At 39.1% G+C, this 26,412-nt stretch overlaps 1 protein-coding gene across 1 annotated transcript in view; it reads right to left on the reverse strand.

The window, feature by feature from the left end:
* Positions 1–26,412, reverse strand: part of LOC101477368 (cadherin-12) — a 100,349-nt gene that overhangs the window by 12,972 nt on the left and 60,965 nt on the right. The window contains exons 6-8 of the mRNA XM_004551809.3: positions 25,286–25,473; positions 8,999–9,252; positions 2,485–2,621 (exon numbers count right to left, since the gene is read on the reverse strand). Coding sequence (XP_004551866.1) covers positions 2,485–2,621; positions 8,999–9,252; positions 25,286–25,473 — 579 coding nt within the window. The remainder of the gene's footprint in view (positions 1–2,484; positions 2,622–8,998; positions 9,253–25,285; positions 25,474–26,412) is intronic.

Consider the following 26,412-nt stretch of genomic DNA (forward strand, 5'->3'; position numbering starts at 1 on the left):
GGCAAAAAGGCACTATCGCTCGCTTGTGATCGAGAACTCTATTTATAAAAGTGGGGACAACTTAAAATATTTCCATATCAATAAATTCTATATTTCTATATAGTCTCAGTGGTTTGAGCTAGTTAAGTTTACAGTTTTCCCTCTCATCTAATTTTAAAAACTCATCTCCATAACTGTTGTTATTATGAGTGATATATCATTCAGCCCACTAGATGGAGCAATGGCACAGTGGTTATATTTGAATCTGACTTCGAGCAGCAATTTAGCCCAAACATATGCTCTATTGATTTACTGAGTCCTGTATAGTTGTACAATGCTTGAGTGATTTGCCCTGAAGTTACCAGCTTATACTGTTTTTCTAATGCACATTTTGCATTTTTTATTTCTCATTTTAATTAAAAAAAAAATACTTTATTATTGCAAGCAATCAACCACGGATCTATAAAATGCACTGCAGAACACTAATAAAAAGAAATCATTCTGAGTATCTGTCTGCTAAAAGTGTAACTGCAGATAACATAAGTAACAAAAAAACAAATTGTGTTGACTGTCGTTTTTTTTGAAAAAAAAGAAAAAAAAAAAGAAGAAAGATAGTAAGTGTGCTTCCTAATTGCCCCATGTCATGGTTATTACAGCATTGAATATATCTCTCCCTTGCCTTAAAATTACCAATGAGTTTAAATGCCAAAACACAACCAGTTAATCTAGCCCTGGCTCTTATTTAGCACGCCTTCTGTTCAGCCCAGTGTCTCAGGGGAACAGCACGCACTGCTCTCATTTTGCTGCATGACTGCAGTGTCTACAGACGACCAGACGGATCGCCAAGGTCTCCGAACTAAAGTGTCTCCAGCTCAGGTGTTGTGACCAGGTGTTTATCGCCGACGAACAAAAGCATAAATGCAATCCAGCAACTCTGTCGATACTGCTGGATGCTTTCCACCAAGTGTAACGGGAATAAAAGGTGTGGGCGGATAAATGTTAAAAAGCATTAGCGGCAAGAACACTCGGTAGATACCGAGGCAGGTCAAATACAGAGGTCTGCAATAATTTACTGTTTATTGAAAACTGCTGTGCAATACTAAATAGGGCTGCTACAGACTGTAGATAAGTTAGAACAATTATTTTTTTTCTCTGTGTGTGCGTGACCTCTCCTCAACAACTGGATTTTTTTGTATGGGCACTGAAGGCATCCTTGCTTTAGTATTTATTGTTGTTATCCATGGTTTAAGACCTGAATAACAGACAGCAAACATGCCAACGATGACAATAGTATCCAGAAGAGTGGAGCCATAACAGCCATCCAATACCCAGAACACAAAGTACTGCCAAATCTAACTCAAGGTCAAACACAGATTTGAACTCAAGCTGGGACACAAACTCTGGGGTGCTGGTTTTATCTCTGTTCTTGCTGCACCAGTCCAACTATTATTTTTAAACACTGGCTCTGGAAGTTTTGTTTATTTCTTTTTTTGTTATTGTCAGTGAGTAACATTGTCTGTAGATGAACATTGGTCCTCTGAGAGGGGTGGGCAGAGGTCTGGATCAGAGCCCGACTTGTAGCGAGGTGATAAGAAAGGAGTGAAGCGTAGGTGGGTGAGGATAAAATGAGCAGAACTTCCCCCTGATTCCTGCATCTAGTATGACACACTGAACATGTAACTGCCTATTAAAACTTCCATCTCGCTTCTCTTCCTCTTCATCTGTGCTGTTTCCTCTCAGTCTACCTCATCCTGCAATTTCTTGGCACTTATGCACAAAAGCCACACAAAGAAAGGCGCACACACATTGAAAACAAAATTAGCATGTCACTTCCATGACCTTGAGGGGAAGTGACTAATATCAGTTTCCAAGGCGACAATGACTCAAGTTTTAACAGCCCATATTTCACAGTCTGTCCTAATGAATATACAGCATGTGTAATTTTGATTGAGCACCAGCCTGCCTCTGGGATAATGACTTTGACGGTTCTTAGCAGATTTGATGACTTGATGACGATGGATTTGCTTATTTATCCAGAAATTTGCTCCACTTCCTTCATAAAAACATAATTAGCTTGATGACATGTCTTAAAGCCACAGCTTCACATTAGTTCCATCCTTTTCCGAGCTTGGCTCACAACATGCTGCGATGCCGCTGCGTCGGCGGACTGTTAAACTGTGGAAGGTTCACGTTTTATTGCGGCGTAAGTAAAAGTTGACTCTGGCAAGACAAGCTCTCTTCCAATGCCAGTGACATCAAACGTGCTAAAAGAGGCAGTTAAAAATGAAAACAGAGTTAAGGCAAGTATGCTAGAGGAGACAATGTCCTGAAGACACATCCCTCTGGGAGAGCTATCATAGTTTATAGATACCTATAAACCTTTCCAGCAAAATGGGATTGAGTATTGACTTGAGTAAAAGTGCATTAAATCCTTCACGCAGATTAAGGTGGGGGAAGGACAATGACACCTGCGTGAATCATAACTGATCTCATTGTCATACTTACTGAGTTTTGTCGCTACGATGGAGATATTGTGTTGGGCGATGTTTTCTCTGTCAAGAAGTTCGTTTGTAGAAATCGTTCCCTCCACTGGATCAATGTCAAAGTAGCTGTCCAAGTCGGTCTTCCAGTCAATGGAATATCTGAAAGAAAACGTTAGTTTAAAGACATCCATTTGCAGCACAAACCAGCAAATTAAACCACAGCGATTTTCCTTCTAGCTTCATGTATATGAGTTAGGTGTAATGTAATGTTGGCATAGCCTTCATTACTCATTCTGAATGGTCATTTCCAGGAAATGTGCTGAGGATCGCATATACATTCCAATCTAGTAATGGGGCACACGTACTTTGGCCATGCTGAGCTAACGGTTTTCTTGGGAACATAAATGAATTTTGGGCACAGTTGAAACCGTATCAATCTCTCATGCTCAATGAACAACAAAGGCATAAAGTGTTGGTTCGATGTCTGAGAACAGAAGGCATGATGTCCTCTCTGTGAAATGCATCTTTGGTCTTACTGAGTTGCTCTGAATGCAAACTATGAAACACAAAAGAGATCTGAGAGCAGACCGCATGGCAGTGACAGCGCCATTCATCACTCCATGCTATTTGATCTTAAAAGGCTATTTTTCATTAATAATTTTGTGATCGTCAATGGCGTTCCAGCAGGAATAAATAGATTGTCTTTTTTCATTCTCATTCACAATTAGGTCAGTTGAGATGTAATGGGAATCTTGAAGCGAACATGATCGTGTCAAAATAGTTTAGTGTGAGTCTCTTTGATAAATATTACAGCCAAACTCCCATCAAAAGTTCAAAAAAATCAATAGGTGTAATTTTTCCTCAGGGTAAAACATTTTATTTTTATGCTTTTTGTGGGGAGAGGGTATCATTGTTGTCAACCTGCTAGTCAAGCACATGTGTTGCTTTCACCGTGGCCCATGCAGTTGGTATTACAAGATATCGCATGTTCATTAACAAACAGCGCTGGTATTCAGTTCAACGACACAATACGTATCAACACATCAGTCACAGTTTCTAAAAGTGCATTACAAAGATGAAAAAAACATTAATTCTGTATTCATGTGGGACAAAAAGCATGTAAAATAGTTTTACTTGTAATTGTCCTAATCTCTGAGTTATCTTTAAATAGAATAGAGCTCATCAACAGCTAGGAATAAGAAATCACAGATATAAAGAGTCTATTTAAGATCAACTCAGTGCAGACAGCTGTAGATATGAAAATTAATTATGGCGTTATCTCCTTCTTTGAATTGCGATGATGTTAATTCACTTCAGTGCACATTGCACACAGTGCACAAGGTGATTTAAGGGAAAAAAGGAAGGCATGTTTCAGTTTATTTTCTACAGTCGTTGGTTTTTAGAGTTTATGGTTTTACTGTGGTAGCATTTTAAAGTCCATGACCAATGTGCCTCTTCAAAGTCTTGTGATCTGTGTTACTGCCTTTTTTAGGCAGAGGCCTTTCCATCTTTAAGTTCTGAAAACTAACACAAGCTGTAGGAAGCTCTATAGAATCAGCCAACAATGCACTATTCATGATGCCCTTTTTGTCCCTGCAGCTAGAGATAGCTTGACACTATACTGCTAAATAGTGTTACTGGTCGAGTCTAAATGTCTAAAAGCATTATTCCTTATGCATGATGGGTCACTGGGTCCGTTGTTTTGAAGTGAAGAATGTATGGCTCTCTAAAGGCACACAAATGAACAATGTCAGCTGTGGTATTGATGAATATTTAAAATGTTGGAGACAAAGTGGAGATCCACAGAGTAGAGGGCATTCGTTTTTTGTTGTACAAATCTTTGCTTCTTCTCTTCTTTTGTTTTCCCTGGGATGAAATATTCATAATAAAACAACTACTGTCCATGCAACATGTTTTTTTTTTCCCATTTTTTGCGTAACACTCTGGTAATTCATCTCTGAAATCCATTACTATAAAGCAATCCACCTGAATAAGAGCAGCTAATATGTTTTAAAAAGCGAAAGGGTTCTCATACATTTTTAAGAATGCACTCTTTTGTCTTTGCAAAGGACAGTCTATTGTTATCCACCACTGAGGTTTAATGGTAGAAAATGGGGCAGCATGAGTAAGTGTGCGTTCTATGTATGTGTGTGCGTGCAGTGGCGGGTGCATATCGAGGCAGAGAGATTGAGAAAGAAAAGGAGCGTCTTGCCTTGATTATAAATCAGAAAATGAGTGAGGCATGTCAGATCTATAAAACTGAGCTGTAATGTTAAAATGTCTCACCTGATAATTACCCAGGAGAGAGCAGCAGCGCCTTATAAAGGACCCTTCAGCTTTCATAAACTAGGTGGTTGATTTCAGCGTTCAACAAAAAACTATTAAAGAGGAAATTAAAACCTGAGTAATTAATTCTAATAATATAAATTAGCAAAGGGAATGAATTTCCATTTGTTTTTAGTACCCTTGTAAGGTTACATGGATATATTATGCTATGGTTTACACTTTTCTTTCATCTAACACATTCTTAGATCTATTACTTCTGAGCAGTATTTAATGCAAACATGTCATCTGCATTGTCCAAAGCAGACTTACTACAAGCTACAACACTGTGAAGTGATGATACTGTATGCATTTATGTAGAATCCACAGCCATGTATGTAAACCTTGATTTATTGAAAACATGTTTTGTTCAGAATGTCTTGAAAATACTTTATCAGCAATACTAAACTGATACAACAAAAGGGATTAGATTTGAGAAGGTAAAACGTAATTCACTGTACAATCTGGGTTTTGATTGCATGATACAGTAAGTATTTCCTTCACTGTTAAAAAAAAATGATGCATGCAATCTTAAATGTTTATATAGAAGTCTATGGGAAAACAACCTGCACCCGACAAAAATAAAGCAAAAGAAAAAGAAAAAAACAAACAAAACAAAACAAGGTATGAAATCTGTTTTGTAAAATCAATTTTGTAAATTATGCAGATTTTTAAGGTCCACTCTTTGTCACCTACAGTTTTAAAAGTGATTGGTGAAAATGTTCGTCCTGTTCCTTCTTAACTGGACTTAAACAGTATGAAAGGTGTCCAGTAACAAGTCCAGTGTCTTAGTTGTTGCTAGAACTGCAATCTTCTGGACAGAGACCTCTGATGTTGTGCTTAGAATCTGGTGGAGTCTCTCTCCCAGTTTGGGGGGTTACAGCTTCTGATGTAACTAATACCACTGGGATCACTTTGGACTTTACCTTTCACATGTGTTCCTACTGTCTGCTCTATCAACCACAAGCTGATGCTTTGGCAGTCTGGTGGGTTTTCCAATGCTCTTCTGAGCATTGGAAAACGGTCATGGTCACGTGTTGACTTATATACCTAATCGGCTTGGTTGCTATAATGCCTGATAGGAATTTGTGTTCTGTGGAGAGGCAGGTAATTGGCTGTTACCTGCCTTTAGGGGATCCTTCATGATCAGGATTGTTCTGCCTTGTCTGGATGAATACCTGCTATTAGCAGCCCCTTATTCGTGCTGCCAGGCAATCATGGATCGCCAAATCCTCTTGAGAACAAAGGGCAAAAATATCTTCCAATTTAACTTTTTTTGTGATTTGTATGTCGACTACAGGGGCCATAAATGAACAGGCTGGATCTCAGGAGGAGATAGCTTTTTCATAGGCTGGGCTTGTGCCGGGTCCCGGTACTGTCCAGTTCTTCATTCCAGAAAGTGGATGTCTGTCTTTGTGAAGATGACTGGTTCTTGTTCTGGGAGGTGTGCTCTTAGGTCCAATAGCCACTTGGAGTTTGTGTTGTGTGACAACTCTTTTTCCCACATATTCTTCAAAATTGTTCCGTTTCAGCTCCAGATCGTTTTCAGTTGGGTTGATACCTTGTGTTTGGCCATAATCTTTAACCTCAGCTCAGTAGATGCATTGGTCACTGCATTGCTTTCTTCTGTCAGGGCTGGCTTATTATGTCCATACTGCTCACTATTGTTCCCAGTGTGCTATCGCCTCTCAATGTCCAGCTTTGTAGTTTTCTTTCAATGATGTTATTACATTACTGATTTATTCCCAAATTGTCTGCCTTTGTTGGCATAATTACATAGGTTCCTGCTGCTTTATCCCTATTTGTCATCTGCAAAACAAATTAAACATAACAACAGGTATCTCTAATGTTCAGCTTGAGAGGCAGGGATCAATACATTCAGTTTAGTTTAATGAGTCATTATAAACTATTAAAAACTAAAGTCACTAATTTTTGTTTTGAAAGTACACAGAATATTTAAATATACTTAATGACAACTCTTACAAAGTTCAAATAGGCTGCTTATGTTGTGTAACATTACCGGCAAGTGTAGACCTGCTAACAGATCATCCTAGCAGGATTTTAGATGGCAGTGTCAAATGTTCTACATAGACTGATTGGGCTTTAGATTGATGAGTAAACCTGACAAAACTCTCAAGATTAAAGCTATGATGACACTGATGAATGAAGACTGGAAACACCGATGAATAGAGATCTAAAACCTTCAATCACCGGCTGCAGAATGACAGTACTTCCCTATTTAACACTTTTATTCTCAAGAGAATACCAAGGGCAATTTGGCTCAATAGCCTGAGCTCTTGAAGATGGATGCGCGTTTAGATCCTACCATACTTTACTCAAGTATTTAGTACAAATTATAGTCTGAATAATGTCAACCAATGTGTTTCTTTTAATGGCAGGGATTTCTGAATCACGGGAAACACTGTAATGTAGCTGTGTTGTCAAGGTTCTACATAAAACCATCATGACGATGCAAATTTAGTATAATTAAGTTGGCACAAAATGCATAGCATCTTGACAAGTCTGTTAATCTTAGTAATTAAGAAAAGAAGTAAGTGTTGTTCATTCAGCATCATATTCGGTCAGTGGCATAACTGATTGCATGAAAAACTGATTTTCAAGTGCAGTTTGTCTCTGAACATTCCTACAAAAGAGAAATATTTCGAATTATATACAGTGCAGTGCAACATTCTTCAGGCACATTTTTTATTTCTTTTGTTCTTATATTTTAAAAGTGTCTGGACTTCTTTAAAATTTCTTGAAGATATTTCACCTCTCAACCTCTCATCTGAGAAGTTTCTTCAGTTCTAAGAGCAACTGGTGGAGAGTCCCAGATTTTTAAGTCCTGTTGGGAGTGTCCCTAAGAGGATCCTGGACCCCCTGTTGTTCCTCTTCCTAATCACACAAGCAAAGGTGTGAAAACAGGTGTGGGTCACAATCAGCCAAAGTTTTGGGTGAACCTGTTGTGAGACCTTGCCCCACCCTATCATGTGACTTACTGAGAACAAATGACCTAAGATGTGAGTGGGCATTAAAGTGTCTGGGAAGGGATCTCAAAACTGGATTATAGATGGCAGACAGTTGGTGTCGTAAGCCACCGCCTCTGTTTGAAGATGGTTGTTCACAGTGGACATAGATGGCTTTTTCACTCCTCTTTCAAACCCTCTGTCTTCTCTGTCCAAGAAGTGGACATTGGCATTCTCAAAAAAATGGCCTTTGTCCTTTAGATGCAGGTGTACAACTCCAGATGCTCTTCTTTCCAAGCTCCTTACACTACGATGACCTGGATGACTGAGAAGCCTCACAGATATGCTTCTTATAGTTTATTAAACTGTGAATAAGTATAAAAACACACCTAATTCATGTCTTCACACAACTTAACATAGAAACTATTTTAAATTGTATCTTTTGGTACCTTGTTACAACAGTTTAGTTGACTATACAGAAAATTCCAAAATTCCAGGCTATATTTTACCCAATGGTAGTGGGCATGTGATTAAAATTGATAGAATTATGAATGCAGAAAAGTCCAGCCAGATTTTAGTGGATCATGCAATACCATCTGGAAAGCATCTAACTGGCAACAGCGTTATTTTTCCAGCACAAAAGTGATGCCTTACATGTTATTAATGCAACAAAAGTGTATCCTGCTCGAAAAATGTGCCTCTTCAGAGTCCAGACCTCATCATGGCAGACAACATCCAGAGAATTGTATTGTATGCCCTTTAACAAGACTGGAGAACTATGCCTGAAAACTGCTTACAGAAATAACAAGAAACCTTGCTTAAGAGAGTTCAGGCTGTACTGGAGTTACTTATACTATCTGGTTACACCAAATATTAACCTTTGAATTATACTCATCTTTTAATAACTCAGTGCACATATTTCCCATTTTTCTGCAGAATATAAAGAAATGAGAGGTTACTCAAGACATTTGTGTAGTACTGTGGAGACATATGTTTGTGATTTAAATACAACCACTTCCTGGGGCATTAAAAACAAAGGTTTTCCAGACAGTTTCCACTGTGTGCAAAATATTTGTGGCAGTTTAACTTGAAAGAAACCTGAGACTGGCTTACCCTTTGATAAATCAGATCACTTTTCCCACCACTGAGATATAACAAAACTGATAAAACTGAACTGTGATTAAACACCATGTGCAGAAATATATGTCTACAGGATCTACTTTTTAATCCTGAAGAGTTTAACTTTACCTGACTGGGCTGCTGCTGGCATCCAAATCCTGTGCAGTCACTGCTCCGATGATGGTCCCCGCAGGTGTGTCCTCATACACATCCATCACATAGGAGGGCTTATTGAACACCGGAGGCTCATCCACATCCAAAACGTTAATCTTCACTGTTGCTGTGTCTTTGAAGGCCCCAGAGCTCTGAAATCTTGGATCCAGGTGAGCGTTGGAAGCATCTACCTTAAAGGTATATGCCTTCTTTGTTTCATAGTCCAGAGGCTGAGTGAGGGGAAAAAAGAAGTAATTTTTACCTCCAACTTGTTTGCAAATCATAATTGTGTCATGTGTTTGCACTTCTGATCTAATGCACTTTTGGTGTAGTGTTCATCATGTACGTGCTAAGAGCTCTTGAGGAAAATGCTGCAACTCGATATCAGCATCGCTGTTGACAGCAGTTTCCTCTCACTTCATTTTTGTTATATTATCATTTTCAAGCATGAGTAACTGCTATCAAATGTCAACATCAGTCTTCACATTCAATAAAAAACAGCATTACGTGTTATTTCCTGTATTTATTCAGTTTGGCAAAACACATTCAAGCGGCATTGTTCACACCTGCCTGTGAAAAAAGCAACAACTGATATGATAGGAAGGATAATGATTGTGTGTATGCTTGTTGTTTACATGACAGGTCAATTGGCAGTTAATAGTACAGTAGCACCAAGTTCATGAGACACATATTGCAGGTCCTGACCAGGTCAACGTTTCCCCCCCCTCAGGGTGATTAAGTCAAGCAGCACTTATTTGGTTCAGCAGGACTTCACCCCACATACAAGAGTTCTCAAACAATAGCTTCAGAGTTCATATGTTCTTCCTACTTGAGCGTCTGACATATCAGCTCAGGGTCAATTAGTGAAAAGCGAGGGGTGGAATGAGCGGCCTCGGCATGTCTGCGAATGAGGTGTACACATCCGACAGCAATGACACCCGTGTTCGTGCTTCTGCCTGTCTCCTGCCCTCTCATGTGTGACCAACCGTACTTGGCGAGCTTGCAGTTGGTCACGCTCTACTGGCCGGGAGTCACATGAGAGACATTCCTTTCTGTGTATTTCAAATTGACTAACATGTAACCACTATGGCAGCAATGCTATCTCCCTGCCTCAGGTCTTTGGCTTCTCTGGCCTGCTGTTTCAGAAGACACCAAGTGAAAACAGCTGGTAATAGGGCTGCAAAATGTTCTTATGTGAAGAGACAGAGGCTGTGGGAGAGTGTGTAAGCTGGAGGATGCCTAAAATTGAGGATTTTTTTTTTTTTTGCCATGCAAAATGAATATGACTAAATCATCTGTCCAAATTAAATGCACATGAATTAGCAATGTAATTAGAGTCCAACCACTAGAAATAATCAGAGGCTGTGCAGTCATGATTTCACAGTGATAACAGATGCTTCTCAAGCCCTCTGTCTCTCTTCCATCTCCACGGCTTCACAGTCTTGCACTTGCAGCAGGTGTCCATAAAAAGAAAAAAAAAAGAAAAAAGAGAGCAAGAGCACTATGTGAAGGCAAGCCAATCTGAAAGCAATCATTGACCATCAACCACCATGATTGGTTTGATTACAGTGCACCAGATGCAACTGGCTAGGCACAGCTATAAGATTCTTTAACAGGAAATACACTCTGTCCCTTTCAATCACTCTCAAGAGGTGACAACATCAAGGGAAGACAGAGCTCCCTGAAGCAACAGTCTGGTGTAAAAACTGAATTAATTGTGGGTGTCAGTCAAATTCTGATCGCCGCAATCAAGCGAGAAGTTTCCCCAAAGTTACACCGACACCTGCAAAGTAGTCTGAAATGTACAACAGTCAGTGTTTACTGAGCTTCCTGCTGTGAATTCCTGGAAACCAGCATCAAAAGGAAATCTCTGTGCTTTTGTTTCTTAAAAAGTATGTTTGAGAGAACTGAAATAACTGCACCAATAAGATATTTAAAACAGTTCTCATTACCTGAATTTATACGATTCAAACCCCGCATAAACAAAGCAAAATGAATAACATACTAATAATAGGCCCTCTGGCATAGTACATCATACTGTGCCTGGACCGGCATCTGTAGACAGCCATGCATAGTTCAACAGTAATACTTGCACAGGTGGAGAAGGAGGAGGGAAGGCGGTGGTGGGCCTGTGGACAGCAGGAGGTGTACGCCCGGCCTCATTAGCCAGAATCTCACTGGGGATAGGGAGAAGCTCTGCTTTCCATCTCAACATGCTGCATCACCACAATTAGGATACAGGCCCAAAATCTCACCCTTTATAACTGTCTAATTTTCTTGTAATCCGCAGCTAGCTGAGGACAGTCTTGCGGGATGCGATGAGGAAATGCTCCTTTCACACACCGACTTTGCCACAGTTTTGACACAAATCTCCTAGCAAGCGCAGCTGGTGTCTTGGAGCTCCAGCTGACAAATGACTTTGCATAAATAATGCCTGAAAACAGTTGAGCATGAGCAATGCTATTTAATTGCATGTGGATTCAGGCATTTTAAATGTGACTGTTTTAATAAGGCACTCTTAAACTGCAGCAACGCTTAGCCAATTTTGTCAGACTCAAAAAGTTACCTTGCTATATCTTAAAACTGCTGGTTGGTTTATTCGTTATTACTACATATTTATCACATATGAGTTATGATTCACATATTCTTGTTTCTTTTTTTCTCAACTTCTTTGCTTCTGCAGTTATACTCTCTGCATTTGCATATTTGCAAATGTTTTAACATTTCTCACAAGCCACTAACTACAAGGTGCTCTCAAATCTGTGCATTCACATTCACCCTCCCATTCACAACAGCTTTGTTTGACAAAAATTCCTACTTATTAAGATGTCCCAGGTTTTATGCCAAGAAATTAATAGTATGGTGCATTTCTTTGAAAGATGTGTGTCTTTTCATAATTATGAAACACTCACCTTTGTTAGCTGAAACAGCCAATGTGGCAACTAGAAAGTGTTTTAAATGTCATAAAAATATTCCTGCCCTGAATCATTTTATGCAACATTTATCACATTTATAACATTTTGCTCATTATGAAACTTAATTAAGTTCATTTGACATGTTTATTCAGTGTGTAACAATTCAACAGAGTGGAAGACTAAAATATAGTGCACAGGAGACCAGAAAAATAATATAAAAAATCCAAACCTTTTAATACCCCCCCCATCATATTGTTTTAAGCTTACCAAACACTGCCAATAATATTTGATTGCACAAAGACCCCCCCCCCCCCCAGGATATTTTCTTCTACAGTATCAAAATAAAGAGCAGAGCTCTCAAATTCTACACTAGCATTTGAAAACTAAAAACACACAACAAACACCCCGGCATGATAGAGCACGTATTAGTGCTTTATTATGGCTTTATTATTTTTTCTTTTTATGGAGTACTATGGCAGACGATTGAAAGGTTTTGATATCGAGTCTCCTATTAAATGAAAAGAGATGACAACACGGGGGCAAAGTGCAGTTCATTTACTTCACAAATGGAAGCGGGAGATTAGACAATGCATGGACAAACCATCGAGCAAATTCCACAGTGCAAACAGTAATGTTCAGAGCTTCACGGCCTTTTAAATATGTCTGAGACACATGATGGTCCAAGTATGTCTGGGATAGCTGTGGTTAAATTGGAATAAAATGGGACCAGGAGGGGGTAATGAGAAACTCTGAGTTAATGAGAAGACGTACTAATGTGTCAACGCTTGACTTGGGGAGAATCAAATCAGACCTGCAGGCCATAGGGGAAATTTCCCAAGAAGGAAAAAAAAAACAGCCATTCATTCTGTGCCTGCATGTATCATTTTAGGTTTTTTTTCTCCCTCTCCTTCGAAGATGACCTACTTATGAAGCCAGCTCTGTATTGCTAAGTATTACCCATATCCACACATGTATATTGTCCATAAACAAGTTGCATACCATTCAATTACATGTTTAAAGTGTCTCATTATTGCTTCAGTTGTTATGCACCTTTTTATGGGTGACTGCAGACGCAACAAGGAAGCGTATCAACGGCGGAATTTGTAAGGAGGACAAACCAAGTTCCTCTCATGTCAGTGCTACTGCTCTTCAACATCACAACAGAACATACTTGAAATTCTAGACATGGCGCAGCGCCCTTTGATATGTAAATGTGCACCTTCATTGCACTGGCAGTGATACTGAATGAAGGAACTTTATTTATTTTTTCCTTGCCAATTGAACCTGTTATGTTCCAAGGGAATTTGTTAATTCAGAGCTGGGGACTAATCACAGCATCATAGTCTCACAGGTACAGTATTATCCTTCACACACGTTAAAAAGTCCTTACATCGACAGATTCCCATGTGTGAATACAGAACAATGGATGAGCTCGTTGACGATTTATACTGAGATATTATAAGGGCAAGTCCAAAAAAAAAAGTAATTTACGTCTCACTTGGCACTCATTTCTGTTTCTACTCGCGCCTTCGCAGCTTTCTCTCTTAACAGCATAAAGTGTTAGTTGCAGCTGTTGTTTTTTTGTTTTGTCTTGTTTTTTTTTACCTTGGTGGTTATTTTAGGGATGTGAGAGGCAGGATGATATGCATATTTAATAAGTTCACCGTTTGTTTGTGCATTCACTTCAGTATACTGTAACAATAGCAGAGTTCAATACTCTTCTTCAACTTCAGCTATGCTCACCTGCTAATGGGGGGGGATAGTTTTCTGCCAATAGCCGGGACTGTATCTAGTCTTTCCCACTGACGAATCATTATCACAGCACAGCAAGCCATTAGAGGGCTGATTTTATTTGTTTGTGCTGAATGCCTGTGTTACCTGAAGAGGGCCGAAGATTAAATGGGTGAAAAATCCAACAGTGTTGGTTAATCTGTGATGTGCAGAGCGGCTTTAAATCCGTTTAACCACAGTATTATATATTTACAATACTGCTTATGAATCACCAACCCCTCCAACCCCCTCGAGAGCAAATCAAAGTTAAGCCAAACATGCCCAGAATATTACACATTTCTAATAGCAGCCGCGTGAGCCAACATATTTCTCTGAATAGCAAAAGTGCGTGTTGTCTGGATGCTTATTTCTTGTGAGATCAATACCTTCCGAGCCTACATGACAGCCAGTCCAATAAGCTAAACACATTATTTGTTGGATACAAAGTCGCTTCAGATTCCACTGAGATTGTGAGATGAGCAGTTATGAGGCATGGTTTGTCGCCGGTTTAGTAGGGCTGTCTAAAATGAATGACACCTTCATGAAGTCACCGCGATCATTGACTGACAGTTCGGCGAAATTCGGCCATGCAGAAGAATACTTAAGCCCTGGGGCCACAATTGTGCTATCAGCAGTCAACTGACCACAGAGCACAAAGAGCTTATCATCAGTAGAGAAAAGCTTACATGCCCCAGAGAGCCATTTCATGTCCCTGTGAATACCAGGGGGTCCTAACACTGCGGAGAAGAGCTGCTCACTTTATTGTGCTGCCATCAGTCACATCGGTTTGTGTCCTTGGCTGCCTCGAAGCATCTCCATCCCCCCAGTGTTCACAACAGTGGAGTGCCATGTGAGAGCCTTGCCAGCAGCTCTGTCCACACTGCAGTTGAGTAGAGTGACTGTGAAAGACTCGCGCTGCCACTCTTAATAGGACAGGGTTAGCCATGAGATGAGCCCCGAGACACTAGTTTAATCTATAACACCCACGCCTCCCCAGGCCACCGGAGAGAGAAGGCACTTCATCGACTCCTAGCACCACCTCAGCCACCTCTTTGTCACTCTCTCTCCTCTTTTTCTCTTGTTGTACGTATTTGCTCACAGACGGCACATGCAAACACAGACGTGCACACACATTGCTCCCTGCTTGGCGTCTCGGCAAGGTGTTATTCATGTGTTGGACACCTGAATCTCCCGCTGTGCTGACATATTGTTTCCTGCTTCCCCCCATCTCTGGACTCCTTTTACACCAGGCCTAAAATAACTCATTTCACCTCCTACTGGAACATTCGGCACGTTAATCAATAGATGAGTTTCAACTCTTGTCTTTGAGCAGGACTAGGTAGTATCATGCCACTCCGTGGTCTCTGTTTTTTGGGGGATTCTTTTTGGCGTGTATGTTTGTCTGTTTTTGTTTTTTATTTGTTTGTTTGTTTGTTTGTTTGTTGGGGGGGTACTGTAATTATCCTATACAAATATATAGGTTATGAGCATTATATGTTTCAGATGGTTTTACAATACAATGACATGTTATTTCAAGACATTTGAATGAATGTGCCTTTGTCTAATCAGTCTTCTTTGTTCTTTTGCATTCAACCAATATTCTTCACAGTTTTTGGTCCTTCAAGCAGCTTGTTCATTGTGTTTGTCGTTTGACCTTTTTTTTAAGCTAGTATCTCAGGGAGATTGAAAGGCGCTAACAGCATTCATGCTCTGAAATGATTACTGTTCAAACAGCACAGTAATGACATGTCTGATGAAGAAATTAGACTGCAGTCACTTTATGGCTTCAGTAAAATTAAGTCCTTAATTGATGGCAGGAAGGCTGAAAAAAAAGGCTTCTTCTCTCAGTACAGTCAATTGACTATGGGGAAGTCTAAATATGGACATTTTGAGCAAAGGCAAACCAAGCAATCAGTCGAATTTGTTTTGCTCCCTATTGGTGGCACACTCTTTTCTTAAATGCCATGCAACACTATAACATTAATCACTTGAACATGCTGTTCTTTGGGAGCAGAAAAAACATGTCACCTTATGCAAGCTGGATGACTCATTGGCTGACTTTGACTGCTGCTTTATTAACTCAAAATCTTGAAAGACATTCTTTCTATTTACATTTAAATACATTAAATAATCCAGCTTGTACGCTAACATAGCATCTATAAGCAAGAGTGATGGAGTCTTGAATCTTATAGACTTCTTGTATGAAGTATTATCTCAGTTAAAACTTTTCAGATATGGTCTGAAATTTGCTTGTGACAGCATCAAGCATTGATGCAGATTTGTCAGCCCCAGAAAAGTGCTCTTTGATTTGGTAAGTTTGGACGCCAGTGAACTTACTTTCATGTTCAAGAAACCAGTCTGAGATCATTTGAGCTTACTTACAATGTGGCCATAAAGGGACAGACACAGTCAACAACAACAACCAGGGAAGCTGTGGTGTAGTGTTTAAATCATGCTGAATTTGTACTAAAAGTGTTCAAAGTGTGCAAATATTGCATCAACACCACCAGCAGCCTGTTGTTGGCAATATGGGTCCCTATTTTCATGTTTTTTGCACCAAATTTTGACCCTAAATTTGACTGTCAGAGAAGACATTTTTTCAGTCCTCCGTACCATCCAGTTTTGGTGAGTTGTGGCAAATTGAAGGCTCAGTTTCCTGTAATTAGCTGACAGGAGTTGTACCTGGTGTAGGCTTCAGCTGTTCCATTCAATCTGCTTTGTGTTTTAAAGATGCTGTTCTGCAAATCTCGGTTGTAACAAGTGGTTATTTGATTATTAGCTCCAGGCAGTTTGTCCAGTCTCCACTGACCTCTGGAATTAGAAAATGATTATTACCCTGAGAACTCCCACCCACTCAATGTTTTTTCACAGTCTTTCAGATTCTCTGTAAACTGAAAGATTTTTGAATGGGAAATGCCTGTCTGATACCAAAAACCACAGCACATTCCCCTTTATTCCCTATCCCTATATCCCTGTTTCTCAGTTTGAACCTCAGCAGGTCATATTGACTTTGTCTACATGGCTAAATTTACTGAATTGTGGCGATGTGGTTGGTAACACAGTGGCTGGTGAGTATATGCTAAGTTTGAAACCTTCAAGCCATTTTTTTCTTTGTCAGATGTTTCAGCACCAAGGACAGAGTGACAAATGACACCTATGTTCACGGACTCTGTAAAACTAATTATTTCTTTTATAGTAAGCACTAAACTTATTTCTATGTAAAGTGTACTTTTGCTATTGTTGCATGTATGTTTCTATAAATGTGGCACAATGCAGCACAGAATTTAAGCACAAATGCCTACAGCGTGGACACATTTTCTGTGTATTTGGTTTGTTTGAAAGTTGGTATTCTTAAGATGAAGCTTGTCTAAAGAGTGTCTAGTTTACGCTTTGTGCTGTTTATAAGTTTTCACTTTTTCTGTGCATTTTTATGCAATGATCTTCCAACACTGCCTTGACAACCAACTTAAATATACTAACAATAATCTAACAATCCTAACTGATGACTTCAAAATCCATGGCAACCGATTTTTAATAGACTGGACCATTAAAGCTGAGGACAAATCTCTATACAATATGTATTTCATTAATCCATTTTCACCCTCATGTTTGTAGAGCTTCAGCGCAAAGGTGTTAGGCTTGCCACAGAGAATAATTGGAGTTCAACATCTTGTAGCATCAAACCACTGATTAATAAACTTACTCCACTCTTGCTAAGGAATAGCCAGACCATGAACATAAACTATAGAAAACCTTGACAACCAATCAAAAACGATGCCAGACATGACACCATTGTAACAAAATATCCAACAGCAGCTCAAAACACTGTAATATCCAAAGAACCATATCATATTTGTCTTATCTAATGATGTGTTAAATTTATTTATTTTATTTTATTTTGTCTGAACTGCCAGGCACTGGAGATGAAACATAGCCATTTGGCTAACTCTGGCATATTTACATTGATATGTTCAATAATATAGACTGCCCCTTTTAAATAAAAATATTTCAATTCAAATTTATTTAAAAAAGGAGATTTGCCAGTAGGATGCCCAGATACATGTAGGTGTAAGGCAAGATGGACTGGCATGGAAATGCTGTTATCATCTGAGGTTACAGGAAATCTGGCTGAGCTGTCCAGATTTTCCCTAGCATATTGCATACATATGTTCTAGATATATTATTTTACCAACCCCAGTTGTCTATATATACTCATGGTTAAGCTATAGATACAGCAGCTTGCAACTGAAGTCGTCTGTACTTCTCTACAGTGGTTTATGGACCACTGTCGCTCTCTGTGGTAATGGATTTGGAAGTGGTGCCAGAGGTTTGCAGCAAATGCTCTTTATTCAATGCACTGTGGCCGCTGGGGGCATTCAGTTTTTACAGGGAGGAGATAGTCCTGTATTAAAATAGATTCCCTGAATGTGAGCCAGCAAATATTAAGCCACACAAGCTGTCATTAAACAATGCTGTTCCTTTAGGCCTCGCACATTTCAATTACACATATCTGCCATCTTTTTTTCCCTCCCAGGAGAAGGCAAATAAACAGGCAAATGGACAAACAGCATTCAATCTGACTGAAAACTATTCTAGCGTCGTAACCCAAGGTTATCATGCAAGATCGCTCAATGTGTGGGTGTGCGAGTCTTCTCCATATACCTATAGTGGTATTTGAACACACTGTGTGCCACTGCATGCTTTTCCATGTACAGTATGTCCCTCTGTATGCACACATTTGTCAGTACGTCTCTTTGGGAATTCATTGGTGGATTTACCTATTGTCTCCCATAATCTTATGCTTTGCAGATGGGATGTACAAATTCCCCCTATGCCTCTGTGCCTCTTTTTTACCTCTCTCCCTGTATTGGTAGACTGGGAAACAGATGATCATCCTTTGAACCCAACACTCAGCCTGATCCTCTTATCATAGCCAACCTTCCTGAGTCTTTAATTTGAGGTCTGCCAAACTCTGCTCTGTGCACAATGTGGCTCTTGTCTCTACCCCACTGTTTTTAATGTGTGTGAGAGGAAGGGAAGTAAAAAAAAAAAAGACAAGAAAGACAGAGAGGGAGGGGAAACGGTAGAGTGAGGGGTGATCTGTGCACATTTGCACACCTGTCTCTAGGGATAGTCTATCAACCTGAAAAAAGACAAGTCCGTAGGCAGGTCAGTATTCTGGGGAACACAGTGAACAACTCTTAAAGGCTTCATCTCTGGCTACCTGCTTCCCACGCCTTTCCAAGGCAATGCTCATTCTTCCTCTTTTCTCTTTCTCACTCCTGCTAATATCGTAATACCAGATGGGACGGAGCACGTGTTGTTTGGCAAATTACCCTGTGGGGGGTCTGGTCAGTTAGAGGGGCTCAGAATGCCTCCCTTCAATGCTGGCTTTGTACAGAACCATGCTACTGTAGGGGATACATCACAATGCTGCATTGTTGTTATGGCAGCATATCAAACATGGGAAGTAAAACAATAGCAGGAAAGATGCATCCCTGCCATCCATCGAGGCTATGCCTGATGTAAACAAATAACTGTCTTCATTTACATTATAATTGCCTCCTGTTTCATTCTGTTTTTCCATTACTGTCAATGAGAAGGTCACGATATAATGATCTACAGCTATGACTATATCCACTATTCGCTTTCAGTGTACAGACGCGTGCCTATGATCTACACACACTGGTTTGCACATGTTCATGCACACACGTATAGAGCATACTGAGGGAGCTCTTACACTAAGCAGTGAATCAATTACTCACTCAGCTGCATATTTTTGGAGGATCAAAGGATCACACACCTTTGTGTAGTCGTGTGCTGGGGCATGTACTAAAAATGTACCAGTTAACGAATACCTCAGTCTGATAGATCAGAAAAACAAATGCAGATTCGCATTCCCCCAAAGAAAATTTTAGACACTTACATCAGAAAAAGCCTGAAAGGCACAAAATACAGACAGAATTGGCTGCACCTTTTTTTTAAATACTTCTGCAATCAGATGAAATAAATGCTCCGTCCCTGAATAAAATGAGAGACAAAAACGGATCTGTTGTAACTCCTTAGCAGTGATTTTTTTTTAGTGAAGAAAGCAAGTTTTAATGTGAAACCCACTTCTTTAACTTCTACAAGTGATTTTTCATGTGAAGGAAGACTCTTTTTATACACAATTACACACAACCAAAAATAATTACGAGACAAGAAAAAGTTAATGACATCAAATGAAATTAAAATTAAATGTTGCTGTTAAATAAGTATTTAAAAAGAAACAAAAAAACAGAAAAAGTTGTGGCTTATCGATTACATATGTTCCAACACATTTAAATGTTTTCTATAAAAGCATGCTAAGCATAATCTTTAGTCACTGACATTTATATTGTCTTCTTTTCCACAATGCTGACATTTTCTGGCTTTTTCATCATGCAAATGTAGCTTTCCTTTGCACTTTTTTCCCCCCTTTTCTCTTGAATCTCAATACCACTGATAGAAAATGCCATTTAAACTCACCACAGGGGTCTGCTGCATCCTGCTAAAGTGAAATACGCAAAAGAATACGAAGGTATCAGTGTAACAATAGACTTGTGTCAGCTGCTAAGTGATTGAGAGCTGATATTTCTGCATGTTTCTTTGTCCATGCGTTAGAGAGAAAGCGAGAATGCATGAAAAACTTTATATGAGTGCATCTGTGTAGTTTCTTGTGTGGGTAATTTTAACTTTTACACCTTCACATTATTTGTTCTCTATTGTTACATGACACTTTCTGAGATAGTGAGCCAAACATTTGCCAGCTGTTCCAGTGATACTGGCATGATGGCAGAATTGTGGAAGCGTGAGCATTTCTGTTTATTATTTATTGTGTTATGGCTCCAAATGGCAATGAAAGGTATGAGTTTGTGCACTGCTGAAAACAACATATTGCACAGTATTAGTTAGGCCTGTAATGCTTGATGCTTTCATAAAACAAAACAGAGTGGAGAGGCAAACAAATCAACATCAGGAAGCTCGTGTTTCTGTGTACATAGGCACTTTGACTTTGATTTTGATTAATATGGCCCGATGAAGGCAAAAAATCAATCCAGTGGTAATTAAAGTTATATAAAATTCTATTAATGCACTTTTTTGTGATGCATGCCATCATTCTAAAAGCTGTACCTTTTAAGAGATGGCCGGTGAAACCTTAATGAGACTGCAATGTGACTCTTCTCTGCCCATGCAGCACTCACCCACCCACGGCAATTGACTTGAATGCTTTCAATGTCCAAAGAGAAATATCATCCTTTTGCTGTGGGTGTAAGAGTGACATTATGTCTATTTATGTGTGTTAACATACGTTGTTAACCAGATTTATCACAAAGAAAGGGTCACAACAGAACAGAGCATAAATGATTTTAATGAGGATATTCTGACTTGAAGAAATTTAGAGGTTTGCTTTTTTGTGTCACAGCACTTTGTCTAAATCTAAAATTGGATTTTTCTCTCTACAGATAACACAGAATGGCTGAAAAAGCAAAGAATCAAGGTGCTGGAATGACCAAGACAAAGTCCAGAACTCAGCCTGATTGAAACACTTTGCTGGGACCTTGCTTTTGGTTCCTTGCTGGAACCAAAATTCCTCCACAAAGATGTGACGAGACTGATAAAGTCATAGAAAAAAATGATTACTTCAAGTTATTGCCGCTAAAGGTGGTTCTACAAGCTGTTGAATCATGAGGTGTACTCAGGCGTTAAAGTGGACCAGCAGAATCCGGTACAGCGTTCCTCCACCTTGAATTAATGAACATTTAAATCTGATAGACAGGTTAATGCATATTATTGCTGAATGAGTTCATTTTTGTGTCCTGCAGCCTGTGTCCTGTAGCTGGCTGTTGCTTTCAGTAATGGCACGAAGACACTTATTCAGCAATGAGAAAATAATGAAAAGACCTGGTCACACTCTTTTTTTTCTTCTCATCTTTGTGATGTATTTAAGGTGCAGATGTAAATACACTCGATCACTATACAGCATCTAGCTAACACCACAGAAGTGGAATGAAAGTAAATGAGAGTAAAGGAGGTAAATTGTTTTAAGTAATTTCAAATGTAACTTTTCAACCTGTTTAAAAATGACAAAAAAAAAAAAACACAAAAATGTTTCTGCACAGTTCTGCTTATTTTTTCAAAGGGTTTTAAAATCAGACACTGGACAATTGATGTATACTAATTTTGTGTTATTCAAATCCAAAAAATTGCAATGGATATTGGAGTAGCAGCACAGGTCACATTTTTTTTTGGTGGTCTTGAGCAATACTTCTGATGGTCTTTCAAAGTTTCCCTTTGGACATTGGCTGCTTCTTCATTTGCTTTCAGTACTTCTACCTGACTGTTTACAGAGGAATGTTTATTTTGGTTTCTTAAGCCACTTACCACTTATATTCAAGTATAAAAGAGGCACCTCATTGGATAAACCAGTGTTGTCTCTATACATAACAAGCAACTTTGTAAAGACTTAAATTAAATCATGCCAAATTTGTAACTTGCTCCCTGTTACAAAAACACATCATTTGTTCTCATGTTTTGTTGGATTTATGATACATTCTGTCATAGTTTTGCATTTCAGCCAGTGGTGTTATGGATCTAGGAAAAATGAATGGAACTACAAACGTAGGTTTTAATTTACCATGTAATGCAATGTGGAAAGCATCTGGTTGGCAACACCTTGATTTTTCAGCATGGCAATGATTCTAAACACACTGCCAATTCAGTCGAACTATACCTGCACAGAAAACCCCACAATGGTAAGCTTTTGGTCATGGATTGGCCAACACAGAGCCCGTATCTCAACATTAATGTAGCAATGTGAGATCATCATGACCAACATCCAAAGAAAAGCTTTGAATGTCCTTCAAAAACTAGTTACTAGTCCATGACAAGAAAACTTCAGGTTCAGACTATCTTAAAAAGCAAAAAGCAAAATTACATAATTTCCTTCATTAGGGATTAAGAAAGTATTCTGATTCTGATTCAAAGCTGGTCATGGGAAATACTGACTTTCATACCACAGAGTATCAGGACCACATTAAGAAAAAAATATATACATTATTAATCATTTTGAGAATAAAGTCAAAATTCTATTTCAGGAAAAAAGTTGAAATGTGAAGATTCCTGTTGTGGTTTTAAGAAAAAAACCTGCAGCTGTTATGCTCTATACAAAGTGCCCTCTGTAGTGAAATCAATTACACTTACAGTTACAAGGAAATTATCCCTCTTTTAGCACATAAATACTATGTGGTGATAATTATAAGGACGTTGAAAAAACGGTGCAGAAATCTGCATCTGCTCAGAACAAAAAAAGCACACAAACTCTGAGTTGGCCAGATTTGTACAAAGCAAAATGGCTGGCAATGGACAAATGCAAGGAAACAATGGTTACACCCTTCTGCAATAAAGAGAATGTATGTTGTATCACACAGCACGACAGTGCCAAGGCATTTTGCATTTTGTTCTTAATGTGGCCCTAACACTCCTTTGTACTTTCAAGCTAATCAGACTTGTACAAACTCTGTTTTCCCCTAACATAGTGTGTCTCCATGTATGCACATTTCAATAAATCACTGAACTTATTCCCCATTTCCATTCCCCGTAGGTGGCTGAAGACTTTTGCACAGCACTGTCTATACATATTTAAATGTAATAATGGATTGCATAATCAGTCTTAATATAGCTTCATTTTAGCAGATTAGAAGTGATTGCGCTGGCTGGACCATTCTTTTTCTCTCTCTAATTTTAGTCTGTGGCTGTAATGGCCTTTTTTCACCTCTTGCAGTTACAGGCCCCCCTCGAAAATGTGATGACAGATCTCAGTGGGTTTATCCTAGGAGTAATACATTTCACTAATATCACTATGTGCCACTTACCATTTTGTGAAGTGATATCATGGCCACTCTAATGCTGTGTGTGGTGAAAGAAGTTGGTATTAAATGAGATACTTTTGCTCTGTGGTTCAAAACAGCCAGCAACCAAGACCTCTCGCTGTGGGTCACAATGCTCTCGATGTATTAATCCATTTAGCAGAAAGAACATATGGCATACTAAATGAGCCTTGACGTGCTGAGTGAATGCTTTATATAGCACAGGCGCTCAGAGAGAGTTATGCCATGTCTCCGTGCTGTGCTTTAAGGCATGGACAGCAAGGACTCAAGCAGAGAGCAACATCTCACAACTGAGAGATCACAGGTGTGGCCCTTGCATCTGCCTAGTCCAGCATTATACAACATAACATAAAGAGGGACTACCTGAACATTTTCACTTATTTGAATATTGTTGCTATGGCCTAAAAATGCTACAAAAACCTTTTGCAGTGCTCAAAACTCATAATCACACTACTAAAAATATTATCCATGTGGACATCCTGGGTGTAAAGATAACAAAAAACAATGCATGATGGCAGTAACGCGTTATTTGTAACGCGTTACTGTAATCTGATTACTTTTTTCAAGTAACGAGTAAAGTAAGGGATTACTATTGCAAAAACGGTAATTAGATTACCGTTACTTTCCCATAGGAATGCTGCGTTACTGCGTTACTAAAACCGTGATTTTTTTGCGAGAATGTCTCATGACAGTGACGTAAGCGAGTGCGCCGTTAGTGACAACAGCTGTGTGCAGATCAACAATGGATAATATATCGAGTGCGGAGAGAGTATGAGCGTGCAGCGTTTAAAGCGTGGAAGTACTGACCTTACTTTGAGTTTGATTCCATAAAAAGTGACAAAAACATTAGCGTCCGTTGTGCGTGGGAAGAAAACTTCTTTTTACAGCGAAAAAAAAGCCCTAAACAAGCACTGAGTGCACAAGGATATAATGGGAAATTCACTCGCGGATTCTTCCACTCACCGCTGCGGCACACCTGCACCAGGGGAAACCTCCGCCTCCCCACTCCTGCTTTACAGGTGAAAATAGAGCAAAAGGACCGCTGAGTCTTTGACTTTATTTATTTTCTGCTGTGTTTTACTTGCTTCTATTTGAAAGACTGAGTGTAAACACAATAAATATTTTATTTTATGTGCTGGAATGTGCAGAAAATAGGTTTAAATGTTAAACTAATTTATTCAAGTCAGAGAATGGTGCATATAATTACATTTTTTGCTTGATGCATAAAGTTAAAAGATTAAAACTGATAAAACAAGTTAAAAAAAGATACTTTTCCATTTGATTACATTTTGTATGATGGATTATGCAGAAAAAGTAGAATTGGGCTGAAAGATCTATCGCTTTATCACCTCTTCAGGTTGTAAATTGTGTTTTTAAAAAGTAACTAAGTAATTAATTACTTTTGAAAATAAGTAATCAGTAAAGTAACTGGATTACTTTTTTGGAGAGGTAATCAGTAATTAGTTACTGATTACTTTTTTCAAGTAACTTGACCAACACTGGTAACTAAATATGCTCAGGTTACTGCAACAGCCTGACCCGTAGAGATTGACACAGTCCGGTCTTTTCCCATTTCTGGTAACTCAACGCTTCCAGCAAATGTGTGTGTTAATGTCATTAATAAAACACGCAACCATTATTTGAAACAATTAGCAATTCTGAGAAGCTACCTTTCTGAGAATGATGATCCCCTCCTGGTTGTGTTCATTGGTAGTGATATCAAACATGGCTCCTCCATCGCCCGGCACAATTGTGTACTCCACTTCTGCATTTTTTCCGATGTCCAGGTCATGGGCTTTGATTCTCCCAACAGCAGAGCCCACTGTAGACGATTCAGGCACTCTCAAGTGAAAGAAACCTGCCAACAACAACAACACAAAAATATGTTTATATAAATCAGACAGGACTCATTTGTTATCATCTGTTGTCATCAAATGGAAATGTAGAGCTCCTTACATCCTCTGTGCTTTAAGTATTCTCTCACCGAGCCAAGGATGTCTTATCCACCCACAGGCAAAGCAACTGATATTCTCTGTCTGAAGTCAGGCCTGTAGCTATAGGCATGATATTATTCAATTTTGACGTGTTTGGACATCAAGGCTGCTCGGCTCCTTGAAATTGGTTGGCTCAACCTGTAAGACCAACATACACAAGAGTCCAGGGGCTTTGATACTACCAACAGCAGACATTTCTGCCGAGGATTTGGGAAGAAATCCATAAGCAAACAAGCAGCAGGTTGATTGATTATCACTTACACCAGGTGGTGGATAGAAATTCATCTCTTTTTTTTTCATTCTAAATTTCCCTACTCTGGCTCAGAAGGATATCAGTTTGAACTATCAGTTTCTGCTGCTGCCAGAGAAATTAAAACTTTACTGTTGCATTAAAAATCAAGTGCCTACACCTAGTGACTTCAAGGAGGTGGTGTGGGCGATTCAGTAGAACACTGAAAGTGGACCTGGAACGTCTAAGGGTAATTACACCACTGATTTTGTCCTTGCAATCTATATAAGTTTAAGAAATCTCAGAATGATGCAATGTCAGAAGGCACTGCAATATTATTCATGATGACTGGATTAGCAAGCACGTCTAATCAGAGTCCAGCAGCTGAACCTGACCGCTGCACCAGCTTCACTGCTTTGCCATTTTAATAAGCAAATTCCAATCATACTGAATCAATACTTTAAAAAAAAAAAGCAGCAAAGACCAGTTACACGTTTTTTATTTGCTCAGCCTTTATTTGACAAATAAAATCTTGCTTGAACTTGAGGATTAGAAAGGATCAATAAAGAGAACA

This window comes from Maylandia zebra, linkage group LG9, assembly GCF_041146795.1.
Source record: "Maylandia zebra isolate NMK-2024a linkage group LG9, Mzebra_GT3a, whole genome shotgun sequence".
In the NCBI taxonomy this organism is placed as follows: Eukaryota; Metazoa; Chordata; class Actinopteri; order Cichliformes; family Cichlidae; genus Maylandia; species Maylandia zebra.